General features: G+C 53.8%; 1 protein-coding gene across 1 annotated transcript; it reads right to left on the reverse strand.

Moving 5' to 3' along the window:
• Window positions 1–1,839: 1,839 nt before the first annotated feature.
• Window positions 1,840–13,236, reverse strand: LOC119098661 (endochitinase). The gene is made up of 11 exons (XM_037221641.1): window positions 13,201–13,236; window positions 10,459–10,584; window positions 8,922–9,145; window positions 8,453–8,618; window positions 7,947–8,169; window positions 7,349–7,472; window positions 6,095–6,368; window positions 5,354–5,532; window positions 3,151–3,522; window positions 2,554–2,672; window positions 1,840–2,044 (listed from the first exon to the last, which is right to left on the reverse strand). The coding sequence occupies exons 2-11, from the start codon at window positions 10,568–10,570 to the stop codon at window positions 1,885–1,887; spliced, it is 1,953 nt and encodes a 650-aa protein (XP_037077536.1). The 5' UTR covers window positions 10,571–10,584; window positions 13,201–13,236; the 3' UTR covers window positions 1,840–1,884.
• Between the last annotated feature and the right edge of the window lie 8,924 nt (window positions 13,237–22,160).

Here is a 22,160-nt window from a genome sequence, read left to right on the forward strand (position 1 = left end):
CCAGAGGGCTCACCAAGGCCGGTGAAAGCAGGTTGCGCTAAAGCAAATATGCTTCAAAATTTGAGTGATTCACTCTACAAGCCGAGATAGGTGTACGTCCTAAGCTGGGCCTTCGACACATCGTCAGTCGATGCTGAGTTCTCTCAACGCGTCATATCATGGCTGGACTTCTCCAACGCGCAAACTACTCGCCCTTTGCACGGTCAACAACGAGCGTGCCTCGCATGTTTCTTGAGCTCCGTGTTTGCATGGACTTGCCTTCGAAACTGTAGAGTGGTCTTGGTCTTCTGAGCTACTACAGTACCCTTAGCTACTCTTAACTACAGTCTCCCTCAGTTCTTTGACTTCCCCAATCGTCATTATCATCATCGCGTCATAGCCTAGACGCAAGGTTTGGCATAGCTTTCAATAGGCTTTAACGAGCTTGAGCGGACTAACAAGCTGCCTTTTAGCCTAGCTTTTGGTTCAATGGCCCTAAGCATCAGCAAGCTAACGCAAATCAAGTATTAAATGGCACCTACGAACACAATGAAAACGGACGTAAAAGACGATGATTCCAGAGACCCTGCGTTCTTGTGCAACGATAGGACATGATTTACGGATCGCCAAACAATGTCGCAAAGTTTGCCCTGTTATTCCTGCATGTCACGAGCGAGTGGCATTTCTATCATTCGTCAACGCGTCTGAACTGCAATTCTGCCATGCAATTCGTTCCCAATGTATATTCCAACAATGCACCTCGAGGACAATGCATGATCACTTGCAACACTGATTCACAAATCTAGCATGGTCCTTTGCCGTCGCCAATCTAAACGCACAATTGAAAACGGCCAAGACGAGTTCATAAGGCGCACGCTAGGGCTAGCCAACAAAAGACTGCTCAGAAGAAACATGTCGCCCACTCACACGCCTATAAACTGAACGCGACTGAGGGAGAGGAGCCGGGCTGTCGATCTCTCCATTTCAGGTGAGCTCAACACTGCGCAGCGGACCACGCTTCGCAGCTGTCGCAGCTGTCGCCGCTTCGTAACTACCGCGCTTACAGCCGCTAAGTTCTTGCACGACCCGGCCACCCATGGCGCTGATGACACCAACTGTCTGGGCGTTTACCACGGTGGCAGTTGTCCTGGTCTGATCTCAAACGGCATCAGTGGTGCCGGCTGCTTGACATTCCATGGCGGTTACGGCGTTGGCTGTCAGACGCCTGATATCAGGGACGATGGCGATTACCTGCTGTCTTATGTAACTGGTGGTGATAACCGCCTGTTTGCCTTGTGAAACTGGTGGTGCTAACCCATTGATATATTATGGCATCGATGCCGTTTTCTGCCTTTCTGTTTACCCCACCCATAGATATGTCTGCAGGGCCTTCCATTGCAGCAGCGGAGTTGTCTGCCTTGCTTCTGATGTAATAAATGGTGTTGGCTGCTCGTTCTGTAAGATCAACGACAATATTGGCTGACTGATCTTTATTCCACTAACAGTACTGTCTGCCAGTTCTCTTAAATTGCAGATAATGCTCAACGTCTCTTCTCTTACAGCATCGATAGTGCACACTGACTGGTTTCTTATGACATCCATAATGCTCACCGCCTGATTTCGTATGGCACTGATGGTGCTGGTTGTCTGATCACGCATGGTACGGGCACACGCTTCTGCCTGCCCCCCCCCCCCAAAAAAAACACTGATAGCGACGATATCCTGATATCTCCCGAGCCCAGCTGACTCTCCGACGGCGCGGGCCGCTGGCGGCGATGACCCGGGGCGCCGCCGCTGACCCCGGCGATGACCCGGGCGCGCCGCCCCGGCCCGGGGCCCTGACCCCAGCGATGACCCGGGGTGCCGCGGCCCACCCTGCCGCGACCCGAGGTCAGCCAGCTCGGCTCAGAAGCGGCGGAAAAGCTTCTCCGTCTCGGTTAGGTCATCGAAATAGTCGTACGGGTCGTCCTGGAACTTGAACGCGTTGCGGTTGTAGTACGGGTCCTGAGAGTAGGACGGGATGAACTTGCCCCGCACGTACAGCGATGTGGACGGGGAAGACAATCTGTGAGAGGGCGGGGCGTTAGAACCGGACGTTTACCTGAGTATGCTGGTCAGAGCGGCCACAAGAGAGACACAGGTGTGGAGGGCCAAAAAAGGCACAAGAAAGTCACAGGTTTCGGTGAATGCAGTGAGATTAAGAACGTCAAGAGAACCCTGTGCATAGTGTATAACTAGGACTTAATAAAAACGGTTAAGGCCAATGCAAACCAACATCTGTACTACTTCGTGGAGGACACAAGTTCATTAACTTGCCAAAATCGTAAATTATCTATTTCAACATTAGCTGCGTCCGAGATGGTTGGAACACGCCGCACATTCGACGCAGTGAATCGACGATGACGTCCCCCGTGTCTGGTGACGTCACCCCTTGTCTGGTGACGTCACCCCTTGTCTGTTGACTTGTGGAGGACGACTGCGTTCTCAATGATCAGAAGCGGGCCGCGACCGCGCATCAGTCTACGGGCCGGCGCGGCGTCGCGGGCGGACGCAGCCGGAGCCGCGGCTACTCACCCAGCCGGACACGGGTTTTCTGCCTCCTCCGGCCACGTGCAGATCTTGCTCTCGAAGTCGAACACCAGCCCCTCGTGGCAGGCCATAGCAAATGGAACCCCGTGGACGCACCAGTAGTACTGAAACGACACCCCGGCCGCGGTCAGCTGAGCCGGTGATCAGCAGACTGCGGAGGTGGAGCGATCACAGTCGGCCACAGTCTGCACGGGGAAGACGCGGGCAGCAGCGCAGCATATCATTTAGCTTGGATTCAACGCAATTCACACGCGATACTGTATATGTCTTGCTTCCACGAGCTCCCCTGCATTGCAAACGGTGGCTGAAGCGGGATAATCAGCACGTAAATGCGGGCGCGTCGCAATCCAAGTCTGCAGTAGTGCTGGGTCGTCAGCCGAGTTAGACACGCCCGGTCCGTTTATATTGACCGGACTCCAGAATGGCCGCAATAGGTCTGAACAAACCCCTTGAACGCAGTGAGTTGGTGCCGTAGCTCGTAAACCGTGAGTGGCGCTTGGTGACAGGCCGTAAACTTGATGGCACCAGACTGAGGGACAAGATACTAGGCCAGCGTCATGCGGTGTTCCTTGCATGACCTACCTTGCCACAGTCGGCATGCTGGAAGTAAGCTCCTTCTGAGCAGCTGGCTGGAGGAGGCGCCACGCCGTTTTCGCTGCCACTGGCAGCGGTTGTGGCGGCGGCGGTTGTGGTAGCGGCGCTCGTGGTGGCGTCGCTGGTGGTGGCCGTGGCGGCGGAGCTTTCGGTGGTGCCAGAGGCGGCAGAGCTCGCGGTGGTGGAAGTGGCAGTCGGGGCCTCGGTGGTTATGGTGGCCGTGGTTGCAGTGGTTGCGGTGGTGGTGGCGGACCCGCCGGCCGATGGCGGAGTGGTGTCCACTGGGTGGGCGGTCGGCAGCTCCCAGGGCGTCATCCAGCTCGGCACTGGTTTGGGGGTGGTCGTCGGCGGTTGCGGCACCTGAAGACAGAACACCATCACAGTGGTGTAGGCAGGGGTCGCATGGGTCGCGCTCTGCGGCCATGTAACCACGTGTAACGACGCTAATCATGACAGTTTCTTACTTCCAACATCTGAAGTTGCACGTTTTTGCACGTTTTTGCAGTTTCAATGCGCGTTTTATTCTTTATCTTCATTTCTACCCCGGGAATAATAAACTACCAGCAATATTGTTGCAAATTCCGTCAGCTGTTCAGGAAGTTACTCGTCACCTGGCATGGTAACGGCTGGCATTGTTTTCGCTGCTCACTCTTTTTTTCGCTCCGTATGAGATCAGCTGAAAAATCGCCACTCCTGGTGCGACATTTTGAAATGCTGGTGTAAAAAGCTTTAAGCTACCCTGACATTTTCGAAGTCTCCACAACGAGAGTCACACAAGATGGCGGATGCGTTGTTTTACTGGGGCCACATCTGATAAATCGTGTAAGTGCTGAAAAACAGCGCACAAAGATGAAAAAAATGTTTAAATCGAACAGAACCTGTGATCAATGCTAGCGGATGGCCTGCGAAGAGGAAACGTGTGTTGCATTTATCGCTTTGTTCTTGGATTAAGATTTTTCTGATGGGAAGTCTCGCCTATGACGGCAAGGGAGAAATCCATGCGAGATGGGCTGCAGCAACAGCTTATCCTCAAACACTGGGGAAAGATGGCACTGTGGCACTGCTGCAGACGTTCCGTCCACTGCGCCGCAGGCTAGGCATGGTCACCACATCTAACCAGCATCGCCTCACGCTGGACACAGTTACCACATCTGACCAACATGGCCTAGCGCAGCTTAGACCGCTCCATGCGAAAGCCAGTGGACGGAGGTTCTCAACTCAGCGGCGAGGGATCGGTGGTGCGTGGGCTCTACCTCGATTACAAAAATCAAAGCTCAGTTAATACGCATTGTATTGCTTGGATGCACAAAAGGGTCTGGGGATGGCACCAGTTTGTTTAACCGGCACATGTAATTATAAAATGGCAGCAGAACAGTGGTGCAGCGGGGGCCTGGGTGATGTGCGCAGTGCCACGACCCCGTCACCACATGCGGAGTGCTGGACTTGCAACACGGCGGTAAGGAATACGACCCCCGTGCTGGGGGGGGGGGGGGGGGCATTTACACCCGCCGTGCAAGGAAAGTCCCCTGGCGGCTGCCCAAGTGGGGTTGGGCCCGCGAGAGCGGTCGTGATGGAATTCGGACAGACAGACGGAGGAGGTCTGATTGCAGCTGACCGAACCGGGGCAAACTGACCTGCGCGGCCGTGTTGCAGTGCCGCATGACACGCCCAACCCTTCGCAGTTCTGTCCGGCAAGGTCATAGGGAAAACTATCCGATGGATTGTGTCGGCGTGGCCTGGGTCGTAGGATCAGGGAAATACCGCAACCTCTGCTCAGCAAGCGTTATCGCCGTCGCAAGCAAGGGAATAGCGAGGAGGCAGGGAAGAAGTGGGACCGCGGGAGCAGAGCAGTGGTACAGAATGTCGCGCTTGATTAAAGGGGCAAGGTTCTTGTGCGGCCTTGCAATTGAAGTCTGGCTATTGCACCATGTACGGGGTGGCAGAGTGTAAAGGAACAGAAGGATTGTGGATTGTCGGCATGAATCAATAAGGTGGTGTCGGAATCTTATCGCGTGCTGGTTGAGCAGCCTATCGCATCGTGGGTCAGTACGTCAGATTGCGAGCCGGGCCCTCTGCAGGATGGGACAAATCTGTAATCTGTAAGGATTACGGATTTGCTGTAAGGACCTCGCCACATACTGTGGCACGCGTGGCTTGCTGGCTTTCATGAGAGTTACCGCCTCTCACTTACCTTGTAATCCTTCATATTGCGATATAGCACGTTCATGAGCGCATTTTTCTCTCCGCAGAGTCCATGGAAGTCGTCCATGTCAACAGCCCACACCATGGCACCACCGTAGCCGTTGGCTTTGATGAAGTCCATTTTGATCTGAAGGGAATCCTCGTCTTCATAACCCACCCACTGGTCATCTGAAAGCGGTATGCGATTAATGTAACCATATCTGCACAAAACTGACAGCGGGATAATGTGGACAACAGAAAAAGCGAACAGAACCCGCGTCTGCGTGACCGCACGGTTTGCATACCATGGCAGCATTGGAGCGTTCGCCATTTTAGTCTTGCATCACAGTGCACCGCTCATTTTTCATCTGGCTTTCTGTAATGTTTTACACTGTTCCACAGCCACTTGAAACATTTGGACACTAAAACACTGTTCTGGAATTGTGAAAACCATGCTAGTTTCGATTCCAGCGCTCAAGTGCAGCTAGGTCATCGTTCATGGGCCAAGGTCAACTGTACTCGCAGTATGGGCAGCTTACTAAGCTCGGGCGCAAATACATCATCCTCCTCCTTGCATTAGCTGTTTGTGAAGCACTGCCTCAGTACTGGCAGCACTATTTTACCAATGTGAATGATATGAAGCACTAGCCATAGCACATCGTATCACACGCAGCAAGGAAGCACACCCTCGGCGGCGTGTCATTTCTCCATCGAACTCCCGCCCCGGTCTTCCCATACGTCCCATCCCTACCGTGGTAGGCGTAGGGGCATTTGCCGATGTCGTCGTACTTCTTGGTCCAGTTGCCGCCCTCCCCCACATGAGGGCAGATCTCGTAGTAGGCGAGGAAGCCGCGTGCCTTTGTGTAGGGGCCCTTCTTGCCGCCGCCCTCCCACTTCTTGATGCCGGCGCGCAGCCCGGTGCTGTCCTTGCTGCCCAGCGTGTAGGTGCGCCCGTAGAACGGCACCCCCACGATCAGCTTGTCCGGCGAGCAGCCCTCGGACACCCACAGCTTCAGGCCGTCGTTCTGAGGGAGTCAAGGGTTGGATGTTAAGGGTAGCCCTCTGAGACCCACAGCTTCAGGCCGTCGTTCTGAGGGAGTCAAGGGTTGGATGTTAAGGGCAGCCCTCCGAGACCCACAGCTTCAGGCCGTCGTTCTGAGGGAGTCAAGGGTTGGATGTTAAGGGCAGCCCTCTGAGACCCACAGCTTCAGGCCGTCGTTCTGAGGGGGTCAAAGTTTGGGTGTTAAGGGCAGCCCTCGGACACCCGCGGCCTCAGGCCGTCGTTCTGAGAGGGAGCAGGGGCCGGATGTTACGAGCAGCCTCCAGAGACACACAGCTTCCGGGAGTTTTTCTGAGGAGGTCCAGGGTACCAGACGTTAAAAAGCAACCCTCCAAGCCCCGTGCCTTCAGGCCGGTGCCCGCAGATTCGGAGCGCTAGACGCTGAAGGGCAACCCTTCTCCATCCACGGCTTTAGACCTCGGTACAAACAAGGCCTGGAGTTCTCTGTGTTCAAGATGCTTTGTCCGCCCGAGCATGCTCTCAGCACAGATAGCCGTTACTGAGTGTGTAGGCTCAGATTCCGTCGGCGGCAGATGGCACTGGTGTTGCCTTGCAGTCAGAAAGGTTAGGCATTGCCATTCAGTAACCGTGCTTTGTTCGTAACGCCATCAGCACGAGTTCTTACGGGCCACCGAGAGACATGCACGTAGAGGACACCTCAAAGTGCGGATAATCAATATGAGTGATGTGTGGAATGCGAACAAGCAGCGTATATAGCTGGATAAATATTGTTTTTGCAAGCCAAAGTTCAGAACGTTTTTGCCATGCTCGAACATTTCTTGAATGTTATTCATATCCTGCGGATGACAGCGTGCGCATCATCTTAGTTGGATGTTATTTTGTATGATGTGGGTCAATAATCACCGTTCACCTACCATGCCAGAGATGAGTATGCGACCTCCATGAGGATGTTACATGAAACGGTCCTTAGCATGTCCAACTCACCACATTCAGTGTCGCGTAGGCCCACTGGTCGAAGGGCCGCTTGTAAAGGGGCGAGTGGACATCGGTGAAGCCGGCCCAGTTCCCTCGCAGGTCATATGTCATCACGTGCACGGCATCGATCATCCTGAAATTCACCACGGTCACAGTCGTGGGTGATGTTGAGACGGGTGGGTGCCATGCGGGTGTCATGAGCGTGTCGGCGGGTGTCATGAGCGTGCGCCGCCAGTCGATGTCGAAAACGATGTGACGAGAGGTACTCAGTGAGCATGATCAGGTCTCTACATACCCCTCAGAAGCGTTTGTGATGTTCGTTAGGCTCCTGGCAAAGTCCTTACTTGCCGCGTCGAATATAATAATTATCCCATCTAGCATCAAGCCGTTTTTGACAACGTGGCCCCACAATAAGAGGCTCTCTTGTTGAACCTATAGCACGTCAGCTGAAAGAAAAGCTGAACAAACCCACACATGACGTGCCAACGGTGCACTCGTGGCTCCCGCTTCAGCCTTTCCACGCCGAAAGCCGACAGGAAAGCGCACCACGCACGCCCAACAGCACCCCCTCCCCCGTTCCCCAGCGCGCACCCCTATTGCTGCTCACTTGCACAGGTCGCTGACGTGGTACCCCTCCTGCAGCCGGAACTTCGCCACCGGCACGGCCATGGAGATCTCCCAGCCCATGCCCTGCGCGTCGAACGTGGCCCTCAGCTCGCCGACGAAGTCACGGAAGGCGTCCTTGTCCTTGAAGGTGCCGCCGCGGTCGGTGGCGCCCGGGTACTCCCAGTCCAGGTCGAACCCGTCGAACTGGTACTTCCGCATGAAGCCTGGCGGTGACGGTCGGCCGGGGTCAGCCGACGTGGGCAGTGGAGGGCCATCCGCACCATGCTGGGCGCAGGGCAAGGCGACCGTGGCCAACCGATCCTCAGCGTATTACAGCGATGCCAGTGAAATATGTGACGTCATGACGTGGCGTTTTGAAGTGACGTCATGACATGACATCATGTTTCTCATCAGACCTGCAGTAGCCCGCCAGTCCTGCCAGCTGCCGAATGACATAGAGAGAGAGTAAAATTTGCTCTGCTTCGTATCTCCTTCGAGGACACTTACGAACTATGGACTGGATGAACGACTTCCTCTTGCTGGGATCTCTTGCCATCTGAGAATATTTCTTTCCTCCCTCTCCCCAGCCACCGACAGCAACCAAAGTCTTCAAGCCGGGATGTTTGTCCCGAAGGCTTACAAACTTTTGGAAGCCTCCCTGGTCGACGTCCAGCTGGAACACACGTGATTAGCATGTGAACCAACCTGATGGCTCGCTAGAGACGTGACAGTCAGATTCGACAAAGAAACAAATGCACAAGGCATTCAACCTTACAGCACCACTTGTGCTTGCCTTATTTTACATCAAGCATGTTTGCATCTTTAGAGCCCGCCACATCATCTGAACGCAACATTTTGAACATTCACTGTGCATTACTTCTTCCGTCAGTTAACCTTTTTCCTGCATCGCCAGAAGAGATGAGGACCACCTCGCTCTGTGATCGACCGCGCGCCGGCACATGCCTCGCCCACTGACCTCTGGGTCAAGGACGAGCGTTCCCCAGGTGACGTTGCTGACGCCGATGAAGGAGTACACCAAGTGGGTGCACTTCTCGGCCGGGATGTCGTCGATGCCGTACTTGCCCAGGCCTTTGCGGTAGATGGCCCAGTTGCTGAAGTAGCAGATGATACGGGCGGATCTATCGCTGCCGTAGGTCCGCTGCAGGTGTGTCTGGTCCCTCACATGGTGCGACAGCGCCCCTGGCGGATATTATTGGAAACTGTGAGCGCAGGCGCTACTCCTGTCACCAGCAACAATTTTTCGTCGCCAAGATGATTTTAATCCGAAAAATAAGCATGCTAAAGAAGCGTTCATGCCAGACGTGCTTCCAACATTCCTGACAATGTTGGATAGACACGATGGCCGCGGTCGTGACCGTTGAACGAAGCATCCTGACAGCCTAACAAAAAAAACTCGACGAGCCGCCGATTAACCAGCGCTTCGTTTACAGTGGTGCAAGACACGTGGCGTGGTAACGCCACACCAACCCGACGGGCTGGCTGGTAATCTTGGGCGCATTTGCGAGACTGTGCCGTGGGTGGGAGGGTGTCCCGCGCGCCGGCAGAGGCGCGTGCAGATGGTGAGTGATGGGCAGAGATGACGGACAGGGGCACTTTCAGATGCAGAGGCACTGGCTAAAGTGGCGTCGCGAGAAGTCATAGCCGCACATGTTGTTGCTGTCACAGGCAGGTTCGATGCTGTCCTCTTGGGCGCGCCTCTGCGAAGGCTTGCCGTGTGCCGAAGGTTTGATATTTACTCCATCCCTTTCCTGAGGAAAATTCTGGCTGCGGGCCTGGCGGTCAGGCGAGTAGGCTCAAATAGAGCTGTAAGGTGGAAGGTGTGCGGGTGTGGGCGAGGGGGGGGGGCGCAGTAGGAGGAGCAGGATCAGTTTTTGTGGTCACTGGACTGTATCCGGATCTGCTCGTCGCGCTGTGGCGTTTGAACGTTGTCAGGTAGTTGATGGATGCCTTTTTTGATGACTTGGCCTTGACATTTCTGCTACCTGTTCCGGTGCCTCGACTCTTCCGACCACAACTTACAAAAGAAAAGCAAAGAAGTAACGGTTGTGATCAGGACAGTCAGATCGGAGAGGGTTCCGAGACGCGGGCCGTGCAACGGTGGCCCTAGGGCATAAAACATTTTGGTCATGGATCTGAAATGCACGCTCAGTTGACCTATCTGCAGATTTCCCTACTATAGGTGCATCTGGGCGCCGCATCAGGGATGCGTGTCTTCCTGTTCAAGACCTGTAGACAGTTCCTTGCCAAGCCGAGTTGGTTTGCTTCTCCCTACGTGTGCACCCTCCTGAGTGAGGAGCGGGTTCTGTCAGCATCGCCAGCCGTCAGTGGAGGGCCTCGCCAGCCGCCGGTGGAGGGCCCCGCCAGTCGTCGGTGGGGGCCCCGCCAGCCGTCGGTGGGGGGCCCGCCAGCCGTCGGTGGAGGGCCCCGCCAGCCGTCGGTGGGGGGCTCCGCCAGCCGTCGGTGGTGGGCTCCGCCAGCCGTCGGTGACTCACCATAGGCGCCGCCCAGTCTCCCGCTCTCCCTGGGCTCGGCCGGGTCAGCGCTGGCCCGGACCCCGGCCCCGGCCACGGTCAGCAGGCACGCGGCGGCGAAGAGGCTCCACATGCTGACGAACGCCGCTGGCGAACAGACAGGACGGATCAAAGTCGGTCTGACACAGGCTGGCAATCAGCCGGCGTGCGAATAACGCGACACAAATGCAGTGCGAGCCTCAAGTTATATGTTGCTGTATTCAAGTACAGCGCGTCCTACAATTATTGGCATCCACCATGCGTTCCAAGCTAACAAGCTCGGCACGCATGTTCACAGTCAGTAGTGATGTACCAATGCCGGCTGACCAGCACAGCACGGGAGTGGGGCACAGCTTGGTACCACTCGACACGCGCCGCAGCCTCCATGCAAGACTACCGCTCTCTCTCATTCGCAAGCTCGAACTCCCTTCCACGCCCTTGTTAAGTCCATGCTGCTTGGGTGACCGGCCCCGCTGGTAGCCGCCGCAGCGGCGAGCCTCCCCCCGGGACCTCTGGCTCGTCCGGGCCATTACCGGCGGGCCGCGGCAGCTCCCGCGGAGAGCAGGTCGACGTCCTGCCGCCGCCGGCGGTGCAGGAGACAACCGGTCCGCTCGAGACCGCCGCTGGCCGGGCCGGCCGCGTCGCAACGCTCGCTCGCTTTTTAAGCAGCTCGGCCGGTCTGCGCCGGTCCGAGCACCGTTACGGTCAAGGTTTGGGCTCCAACCAAGGTGAAGGTTCGCGGTCCGAGGAAGGGCGGGGTCAACGCGCTGTCGGAGCGCCTCCGGAAGTCACGTGACGGGACTGAGACGCTGCAGACGCCTGTCGCCTGTCAACGGTGCAGCGTGCAGCAGGCGGGTGCGCGGGTATTAGCTCCTTCAGACATTTGCCTACCCTAATTAATTGCTACAGTCACCAATTCCTACCGCTATTATTGCTACCGTAGATCTCAGCTTGCTGCATGTATGCTGTGTAAATGATCCATTGACGACCTCTGTCTACAATATGAACTACGCAATACGCGTGTTGAAAAATCCGATGTTTTCCGATGAACGGCAAAAAGCGGTGTGCTAGCCTTCGGCTCTGTTTGACCGTGTGCGCCTGCTCCATGCATTTCGTGCGCCTCAAAATGTGCGGAATGTGGTCCAGGGGAGACATAAATCAATGAGGGACGCTGATCCATATCGGATCATTAGCGCTGTGCCCAGAAACAAATGCGTGAATGGGTATGTTACTGACACAAGTTTCCGCAAATGCAACCATCACCTTTTTTCTTTTTCTTACCATCACCCGAGATCATGTAGCCAGGAGTGCCCCACCTGCAGCCCAGTGACAACAGAGCCATACGGCAACAACACAAAAACAGAAAGGGAACAAGTCGCCGCACTCCCAGCTAAGAAACACTACGAGAAAATAAAAATAACAACTAAGCACAAAAGATGATCTTTTTACATGCTAGATAAAATAACAGAAGTAAAGCGGAGCAAAAACAGTCATAGGTAAAGATAGCATATTACAGGCCACTAAATCATTCCTAGTGCCAGCATATCATAACTAGGGCAAGTGTATTTTGCATGCAAACAGGGCTGGATAAACTCTGGTCAAATTCATGCCTACTGTCTTAATATAAATTCTGCAATGCGCCACTTCGCGTCATGTTGTGGCGCTTGGCTCTGTGTAGTCAGGTACTAGCTCATGATCTCAAGAAGTGACGAACCATTATGCCTATTACTCGCATAACCGGGGACAATTCAATAGCTTTTACACAAGTTATTATGCAGCTTATTTGAGCTCAGACCATTTGTCAACAGCTAACGCACAGAAGCGAGGCCAATATTTCACACTGGGGGAAGCCATATTGGGTGATAATTGGGTCCCAATTGAGCCAATCAGGTCAATCGGTTCAATCGAGACCCTTTCAGCCAAGGGACCACCCCTCTCTGTCGCTCTAAGCGCCTTGATTTTTAGGCTCAGGATCCCAGTTTAATGCCCCTCGGGCCTGCCGTCTGTGCTTGAGAAGTCCCACGGGTGTCTGGAACTGTTAAAATGTGCTGTGCCCTCGACTCCAGAGGGGCCCTACCACCTCGGGAAGGGGCAGGATCCTTAAAGCCCCCTAGGTTACGACCGCTGCTCACACTAAATTACATATTCATCAGAGTCGAAAAGGCAAGCTTTTACTATGAACCACACGGCCACTTTGGGTCAAATATCCAACAGAAGGTCATGGAACCTGAAAGCACAGAGTCGCAATGACTCTGGTCACACACTGCTAAAACATCACAATTAGTGAAGATTACTAGAACACATTTTGACCATTAGGGCCGAGGCCATCAGATTGCTTTCTGGCATATTCCTAAATGCTAAGTTTCGAGGATATTGGAACAGCCGGGCTGCTCGCGCTGGGAGGTGAAAACGCAGTGCGGAAACGAAGCACCCTATACTGCATCGACTGCAGAGCGTCTATCCCCGTGATAATAGCATGCATCACGTACCTCGCCTCACACGTCACCGGCGAGCCAATGAACACGCTGCTAAGACCCTTCTCATGAGGGAACGGCCCCTTTCGCTATGCCGATGAAGCAAAGAGGGTATCAGATATTGTGTCCCTCACGGTCTGAACCCTTGTTCAGCGCCATCACAACCCGACGCAGAGTCTTACTGAGCTCCGAGAGCAGCTCTCCAGACGAACGGACAGCGGCACCGGCGGTGTCGTGCAGGCGTGCTCACCTGGCGTGGTCGGCGTGTCGACCGCGTCTGCCGACTCCGTCGAGCCGCCGCAGCTCCTCACCTAGCCAGCCCGCTCTGGCGGGGGTCAGCGACCGGGCGACTACCGGACCGGGGGCGGGCCGACCGGTCAGAGAGGTACCCCGTCCACCGTCCACCGTCCGCCGCCCTGCGCCCGGCGCCCGCCGCCCGCCGCCCGCCGCCCGCCGCTGCTGCCAGGAAAAAAAACACGTCAGGATCGGCTATCGCCTGGTCAACGCTGCCACAACGCACCAATGACTTTGACATTTGATATATAACATTTTGAGAACTTCAGGAACGAGCTCTCCTCCTCGCGTCTAGGCGCGTTTCTACGCTCCCATCTACACCAGCCGCCTAGACTAGTTCCCTGCGCTCCTAGTAACACCCACGCGGGTCGATGCACCTTATTATACATGTGGAATGCGACGTCCCACAGCTGTACAAATGCCTTACGACACCGTGCGATGCATGCTACTGCATTGATTCGACAGACAGCACGAACTACGTAAACATGTGGCGGGAGGTGCAGAAGTGGCAAAGCCGGGTACTCCAGCCACGTGGACACGGTACAGCCGGGCTCACCAGTCACGTGGACACGGTACAGCCGGGCACACCAGCCAGGTGGACACGGTACAGCCGAGTACATTAGCCACGTGGACACGGTACAGCCGGGCATACCAGTCAGGTGGATACGGTACAGCCGGGTACGTTAGGCACGTGGACGCGGTACAGCGGGGCACACCAGTCAGGTGGATACGGTACAGCTGGGTACGTTAGCCACGTGGACACGCCACAGACGAGTACACCAGTCACGTGGACACTTTACAGCCGGACACACCAGTCACGTGGACACGGTACAGCCGGGTACACCAGTCACGTCGACACGGTACAGCCGGGTACACCAGTCACGTGGACACGGTACAGCCGGGTACACCAGCCACGTATACACGACACAGCCGGGCACACCAACCACATGATCCCATGTTACTTGTGACAGCGGTGGCTCGTGCGGTGACGTATCTGCGAAACATCTGAGAAGTAGGGATATTTTCACCGAGTTACGGAAATCCACCAAAACCAGAAGCAGTCCACACCTCAAAGCTTCTGGTGTCATGATGCGATCTCCAGTTTTGCCTAAGCTACCAGAGTTAGACCCGGCCCGTTATAATCCTTTGCAGCTGGAGGCCTGCATTCGACGCCAAGAATGTTGCTGGTGCCGCGGTCCTCATAACATGGAAAAATCCATGAGCACCGCTGACACCGCTAGCAGATAACAGCAAATTAATTTCTTATGGCCTTCATACCTTTGTGGAACTGCGCATCGAAACCACTGCACCGGCGTCGCACGGTTCGTCGTATGAACACTTCCTACATCAATATTGCATCAGTACCGGTTTCTGACGCGTCGCATGCTAAGATTAGCCATTGTTTGTCGAGTGATCCGGGAAACACGCAACACCAGTTCAACGAAGCAATTAAAGCCAAACGTTTGAAGCGAGGTACGATTGGCTGACTTTAATCTCCTCATCAGATTCCCATAAAACGGACAAAAAACATCAACAGGTGTTTCAGTGTTCTATTTGCACTCTCGAAGACACCTGGATCACGCCTTGACATTCTTCGTTTGTAAAAAAACGTACAGAAGCTGCACGGGATAGCCACGTTAGAGTAAAATACAAAACATCGTATTGCAACATTGCTTGCTCATGTACTTTTGGTAGTTGCTCTTATTGACAATATATGCTAGTTAGCGGCTGATTGGAATGGCTTATGTGATGGCGAAGGAGACTGATGCTTATGTCCTGTGGACGAATTTATTTTGTAGACAAGACATATATGTTTTCAGGCAAGCAGAAATCTGGTTTCAACCAAGCAGCACTCTGTTTTCGACCAAGCAGTACGCTGTTTCAGATATTGGTACGAGCTGGCTAGACTGTGAATCCAGGTTCAAAATTTTTCCATGAATCTGATTCGGAGCAATCAACTTCAGCTTGAATGACCACAGCTGAAGGAGAAAATCAAGATTGAGAGAGCAGAAGCTTCGTGTAATACATTCATGACGTTTGAAATACTACAAAATTATGTGAAAATTTGAGCTTACGTAGGATGACCATCATCTCTCGTTGACCGTTCTTACTCACAATGAAGTTGCTAAAGACGCTGCTTTCCCGCAGCTGCTCATCGTCCTCTTCTTCGAATCCCGCCATACAACGCAGGATGATGACCAGCGAAGGATACAGGGTGGCAGTCTTCAATATACGCTTGTCCGCCTCTGTGTCCAAATGCCGCAGCAACTTACTTGTCGAAACCTACAGAGTATTTATCAGTCACTTATCAACGCAGACAACGGATGAGATCATAATCATCGAGGTCAACCGCAATGGAAACCGATGCCAATGGAAGTTTCCAAGATGACAAAGTCTGGACAGTGTACTTCGCTGATTGAGGTGCTCTGGTGTCAGGAGCCCCAACCGGGGCCGTCATCTATCCGTCCCCTCCCCGCCAGCGTTCCGATCCGCTCCCTCTCATCCCCTCAAACCACCGATCCGGCCGCAGAGGACTCCTGATCGGCCGGCTCGATAACGCCCGTGCCTGCCGCGCCGTAAAAAGACCGGTGCCGCAGCGTCAGCGCAAGGTCAAGTTCGTGGCCAAGGTCGACGACCCGAGCTGACGGATGTGCGGGGCCGGGAGAGGTCCCGCCGCTGACCGGTCGGGCCAAACCGGCCCCGGCGTGTCGCGGAGACCACTGGGGGACGGCTCACCGGGGTCCGGACGGACTCGGCAGGAGCTGTGAGACCCGCCCCGGCGCGCCGCGGAGACCGCGGAGCGAGGGCTCACCGGGGCCCGGACGGACTCGGCACGAGCCGTGAGACCGGCCCCGGCGTGCCGCGGAGACCACCGAGTGACGGCTCACCGGGGTCCGGACGGACTCGACACGAGCCGTGAGACCGGCCCCGGCGTGTCGCGGAGACCACCGATTAAGGGGGCTCACCGGGACCCGGACGGACTCGGCACGAGCAGTGAGACCGGCCCCGGCGTGCCGCGGAGATAGCGGAGCGAAGGCTCACCGGGGCCCGGACGGACTCGGCACGAGCCGTGAGACCGGCCCCGGCGTGTCGTGTAGACCACCGAGTGACGGCTCACCGGAGCCCGGACGGACTCGGCACGAGCCGTGAGACCGGCCCCGGCGAGGCGATCCGCGCGGTCGTCGCAGGCTTTTGCAGCCTGAGTGCAGGGTGTGGCTATGTTTGACACGAGTGCTGGCGAGTCTGGCGCGCCAACTGCGCGCTTGGTGAGCGATGCTCGCGTATATGCATGCTCCGTGCAGCGGCCGATTTAAGTCAGGCTTATTATTTCACCCAAGGATGTACTACTGCGGATCCAATTATTTAACAGGTGCCGCCGCCGCTCCTTTGCTGGTTAAAGAGATGCCATGCTGATGCCGTATCTCCATGCACGACAAATATGCGCATCATTCTCAGTTCATGTAGGTAAGATGCCCAGACTCAGTCCTGATTGAGCACAAGCAGTGTCTCTTCCTATTCAGTGCAGGGGAGAGGGGCAGTCCTCCCATCCTGTACCCAGCCCCAATTTTGAGGCAAAAGTGAGTCGAATGCGGAGCTAAACCTGTTCGTTGGCGCATTTCGGCGAGGAGTGTGACTAAATTTTCATTGCACAACCTTATCCAAATCAATTGCGACATTACGCCCCTGCTCGAGATCTTGCTTGTCCGCTGCCTGTGTGCTTGTAGATCAAAAGCGTGGATCAAATGCGCATTCGGGCGCAGAACCCGGGAGGCATTCCTAAAAATGGAGGCGAAACACGCAGACAGTATAACGAAAGGAACGAACAAAGTTCACATACAGCTGTTTTAGCCGTAATAACAAGCTTTCATTTTTGCCCACTCCCTTCGACCAGGTCAGATTGGCGTTAGTGGTTGACGAGCATCTGCGCGCGTATCCTTTGCGCTGCCTAACCCTTATTCCCCACATTCTATCACTTGTCCCTGCCAAAAAAACAATCCCTTTCCCTCTGCCTCGTTGGCATCGTTGCCGATGCACTGAGAACAACTGAACTAATTTTATGAAAGCACTGGATAGTTGAGATGATGTTTGATACGCCGAATGCAGAGAAATGAAATGGATTGAACCTAAACTGCAGTGAACGGCACCAATACTCTATTAGTTTGATGACTGCGGACATAGGTTTAGGCTGGAACAGAGATCAAATTATCTCAACCAGATCGGCAAACACACCTGCACAGAAGGCAACACAACTGGGACCCTGCTTCAAAACGGTACAGTAAGTACCCAAGACCCATGTTTACGCACACTACCGTTAATATCATAAACATTCATCTCCTGAATACGCAGCAGACAACCGGCTCGAAAGACTTCGAAAGCAAGATTTGCAAATGCTCGGAGTGAAGATGCATTCCTCAAGACATGGACTAAAACACCAAGACAAAGTACGACTCGAAATCATCTCACGTAGAGAGGTTATTCAGTTTAGACAATGTTTCAGGGCCTCATGCCCCTTAAGACCTAACATGAAGCGCGTGCATTCAGACAAGACCTATATGTAGCATCGTAGGCGTAGATATACATGTATCCTTGAAATACCAGTGGATGTCATCCTAGGTTCTTAAAGGGTCACGTTTCGTTTTTATTTGACCTTTTCTGCCGTTGTAGACGTCCACAAAGCATACAAAGGCTTCGTAAGCCAGGCTCCGCCGACACAGGCCCCACAACACAGACTTAAACACAGTACTGCAGACAAACAACGCAGGCAAGCACAGGCTTCGTAAGTCAGCGCAGCGCCGAGGTCTCTCACGGAACCACCGACATCAACGCCGCAACAGACACGACTTGCCACTGGAGCAGTGCTGGTCAGACAGGCGTCCAATGGTCATGCTCACCGATAGCTCGCTGCTGTCTGTCAGCGGCGCAAACTCAATAGACGCGCGCGAGGTCGCAAAAAGCCGGAAGTGGGAAAAAGCTTGCTCCTATGAAGGCCAGGCACCTTTCAAAGCAGAGACACTGAAAGAGCGACTATTGCAATACAAGTTGGTGTGGCTATTGTACACATACCGACCGATATCTCCACCAACGCGTGCATCGTTCTCTCATCATCACCACCGTTCTCTCACCATCTCGCCATTCTCACGTCTGTGCGAAGCGGCCGCCTCGACCCCCCCCCCCCCCCCCTGTGCTTCCGACAGCTGCCCTTCCTCTCGGGGCTGGCGACGGCAGATCAGTGGACGACTCCCCCCCCCCCCTGCCGACCGGGCCTGCCCGCTGCAGGAAGATCCCCACCTCGAAATGTCACGTTGTCATCTACCACACACATGACTCTTGTGGTGACTAGCGCTCTCCCTCCCTACGTGATGACACATCATGTATGATTCAGCCTTGATACGATCTATTCGGCACAGTAAAAGGCATGGCACTTTCATGTAAGCACTACCGGGTCCAAAGGAACGGGATTATACCTTCCTAAAATGCATGGGGCTCGAAAACAAGAAGTCAACCGTCGGGATGATTTACAGCGCCATACTCAAAAAACCTCCCCGCTATTTAGCTGATGACAGACACCGGCCGAGGGATGTCCGGGTGACGACTACATAAGAGTATTTCCGAGGAGCATTAGCCAAACAAGAAGCGGGCGATGTAGGGGCATTTGGTGGTCATAGCTGAAATTTATCATCAACCGCTCTTCCGCGAGGGCTGACGTTAATCAGATTGGGACACCTGCAAGTCGGAGGATAATGCCACCGTTGAGCTCCAGCGACGTGGGTCCCGAACCCACAAGGTGACCCGAGTCACCGAGAGGGACGGCACTGCACCGGCAACGGACGCCCCGGACCCACAAGCGACCCGAGTCGACGGGAGGGACGACACTGCACCGGCAAAGAACGCCCCGGACCCACCAGGTGACCCGAGTCACCGGGAGGGACGACACTGCACCGACAACGGACCGCACGGACGTGCGAGTAGGAGAAGCATTTGAATGGTGCTTCAGCCCGACACAGGCTGGCCTGTCAATCCATGTGGCACAATAATTGATGGGCGGGGCGCTCAGGCAATCACGCAAGCCGGACAGGGGTGGATGTAATGTTGGTGTGGTCTGTTTTTGACAGCTAGGTGTGTCAACTATGATTTCACTTTGTTTTTCTTGGCGTTGATTTCAAACTACGCAAGGCAGCTCCTCACACACTGTTCTCCGAACAAGCTATCTAGAATGAGGCTTCTCACCGCATTTTGTCGTACACACTTTGATAATTGTCAGTGTCTCCTGAGTTCATGAGCCTCACGTTAAGTTTTTAATTTTTTCCCCAAAGCAGTCTGGCATCTCTGCTGCAATACCGTGAATAGAGGAGTTAAAGTCGGACGACGGAAATCTGGCAATCTGGAAATCTGGCAACTTGCACGTGACACTTTTTATCGGATAGCCAGCCCAGTGCGCATTTGTGAAGTGTGGTGTGGTTTTAATAATTTATTCTCAAAGAAATAAACGTTCTCAGGTAAACGTGGCATGACCTTGCTCGTTTTTAAAATTAATTTTGACCCGTGCTTTTCAACAATAATGAGAGCCCCACTCTACTCAACAATAATGAGACCCCTTATTCCCTTCCGGGCAACGGGCCTCTTGGGTAGAACACCAGGGGTGCATTACCGTTTCCGGTCAAGGGCTGAAGGGCCATTCCATCCCATCGCGAAGTGTCTTCTGGCTATCATTCTGGTGGCACGGGGTGGGATCTCCTGGTCGATCCGGAGGACATTAGAAGGATATATCATATCACATTGTTCCCATCCCTGACATGAGAGGCCCTCTGATCCGCGCAGTTAGCCGAGGATCAGTAAGGAGCCCTTACTGACGCAACAACATACCTGACCACCGCAGGCAGTCCGATAGTTTTCACATTGACTCCAATTCCATGTTTTTCTACATTCTTCAGAGATATTGAGTTTTCCCTGACTGTAGATTGCAGACGAAATGGGGCTCATAATTTGTATTAACATGGCTAGCCCATGTTCGTCTTATAATGCTCAAGATCCTATCAGAGCTGATTACTGATAAGAAAACTGCGTAACATGGTGTTGAACATGCGCGCTCGCAAGTCATAGCAATAACAGCCTCGACGCCCGGCGTTGCAGTCTCCAGGCCGTGCGGCGTCGGCCTTGTGGCTGTGATGTGATGGCAAATGAGCAAACGAAAAAAAGACGCATCTTAGGGAGATGGCTGGTGAACTAGGTAAATCGGCATGCGTGTTTAATGCAGCGCAAAAGTAAGCCAAATGCAACCTTAATCTGAAAAGTGCGGGGGTGTTAACATTGCTGGCCCCCCACCCTGAAAAATGTGGAGAGGGGGGGGGGCATGGCCCCCTTGCCCCCCTGTTCCTACGCCCATAGTCGCGTCGATTCATAGTTTTGATTTCATTATTTTACACTTGTGCTGTACTGGCCTTAAGATAACACTCAGTGGCAAATACAGATAATCGTAGCTGTACTTTACCCGGGATAATTTCGACCACTTGTAGTTTTGATTGCCGGTGAACTACGGGGAACGAGACCATTTGAAATCGCCTAGAGCTCAGACCGTGACTCTTGGATACATATCGAGATGTATCTACAACAGCGCAAACTCGCCTCGCAGCCGTCGCCGTTTACTATGTGTCCGGAGCGGAAATACCGCTCGCACTGTCAGCCTTATGCGCGTTTCGAATAGTCGACGATCTGTTTACAACGATTTCATTCACAGACCAAGTGCAGTTTGTTCATGGCCCATTCAATTGTTATGCGGGCTTGCATGCGACAAAACAAGCCAGATGAAAGGGATCACATCATGGACAGCGAGAACTCCTGTGCTGTAGCTAAGGCAGTGCAGTACAATCCCTGTTGTTGGCATTTTGTTGCCGTTTTCCGTATGCATGATGGGCTACACTAAGAAATGAAGCGCTGCCCCTCCAAAACTCCCACCAATTCCGATAGATCGTCCCTCCCTCCCCTCCCCAGTCTGTGCGCGGCTGGTGGGGTGCGGGCACCGGACCTTCGGCCGCGCTGTAAGGGTCATTCCGATCACGTGGTGCTCAGCATTTGCCCGGCGCCGTGTGCTGGCCGTTATCAGCATATTAGTTCGATTGGTCTATTGGCGTCGAGTTTAACATCAGGATGCACAAGAAGGTTCGGTTTAGTCTAATCCACAGAGCACGCACTTACGTGCCTTGGGCGTCGCCGCCATTTTGTCGCGCGGGCGCGGCAGCGGGGTGGAAGACGGCTCCACCACATGGAGCACGGGAAAAAGTCCCTCAAATCAGGGACGTACGTAGAGTAATGTTAAGATAGGTTGAGACAGACGCGCACATTTTTGTGATTGTTGAGCTGAGCCCTGAAAGCTTAACAAGAAAAGCTCCCCCATATGTGTGTGTAGATCAAAGCATTAAGCTCACTTTGTTTTGAAGGACGACAGAGCGTATCACTTATTTTCATATTGTGTACCCACAGTCCTTAATTTCAGCAGCATAGTATTGCGAAAGGGAAAAGGACTTTGTATGGTAATATATTTGTTGAAAACATACTTTATAAGCGACATTTTATTAAAAAGTTACACCAAAAAACATTTCTTTATTTCTCGTAGGAAATGCAGTTCACAGGTGTTTTTCTCACCTCCCCTTTTTATCTCAATCAGTCTGCTTTGTGCATCACTGTCGCATCGGCAGTTTAAGTAAGATCAGGTCATCTGAAGGCAATCTAGCTCAAACTTTGACCTTTGTGAACAGGTTTAATCGTTTGATGATCATAAACTTTAACCCTGAATGACATATTTTACCGCTTGAAAGCGCATTGTGTGCCAAGTGCAAAGTGCATCCAACCTGGTCCTGCCATCGCTGTGGCCTGCTTATTCTTCAAATTGCTCATCTGCCAATTAAGCAATCGCCTTTA

This window comes from Pollicipes pollicipes, unplaced genomic scaffold (assembly GCF_011947565.3).
Source record: "Pollicipes pollicipes isolate AB1234 unplaced genomic scaffold, Ppol_2.1 Scaffold_4740;HRSCAF=5597_pilon_pilon_pilon, whole genome shotgun sequence".
NCBI lineage: Eukaryota > Metazoa > Arthropoda > Thecostraca > Pollicipedomorpha > Pollicipedidae > Pollicipes > Pollicipes pollicipes.

What these genes read in the sequence shown, in the direction of transcription:
- LOC119098661 (XM_037221641.1), bottom strand. Translation starts at nt 10,570, where the DNA reads ATGTGGAGCCTCTTCGCCGCCGCGTGCCTGCTGACCGTGGCCGGGGCC. An exon ending in GTTCATCCAGTCCATAGTTC is followed by an intron (nt 8,170 to 8,452) that starts GTAAGTGTCCTC and finishes CGTCACCGCCAG; the next exon opens with GCTTCATGCGGAAGTACCAG. An exon ending in GAAAACCCGTGTCCGGCTGG is followed by an intron (nt 2,045 to 2,553) that starts GTGAGTAGCCGC and finishes GCCCTCTCACAG; the next exon opens with ATTGTCTTCCCCGTCCACAT.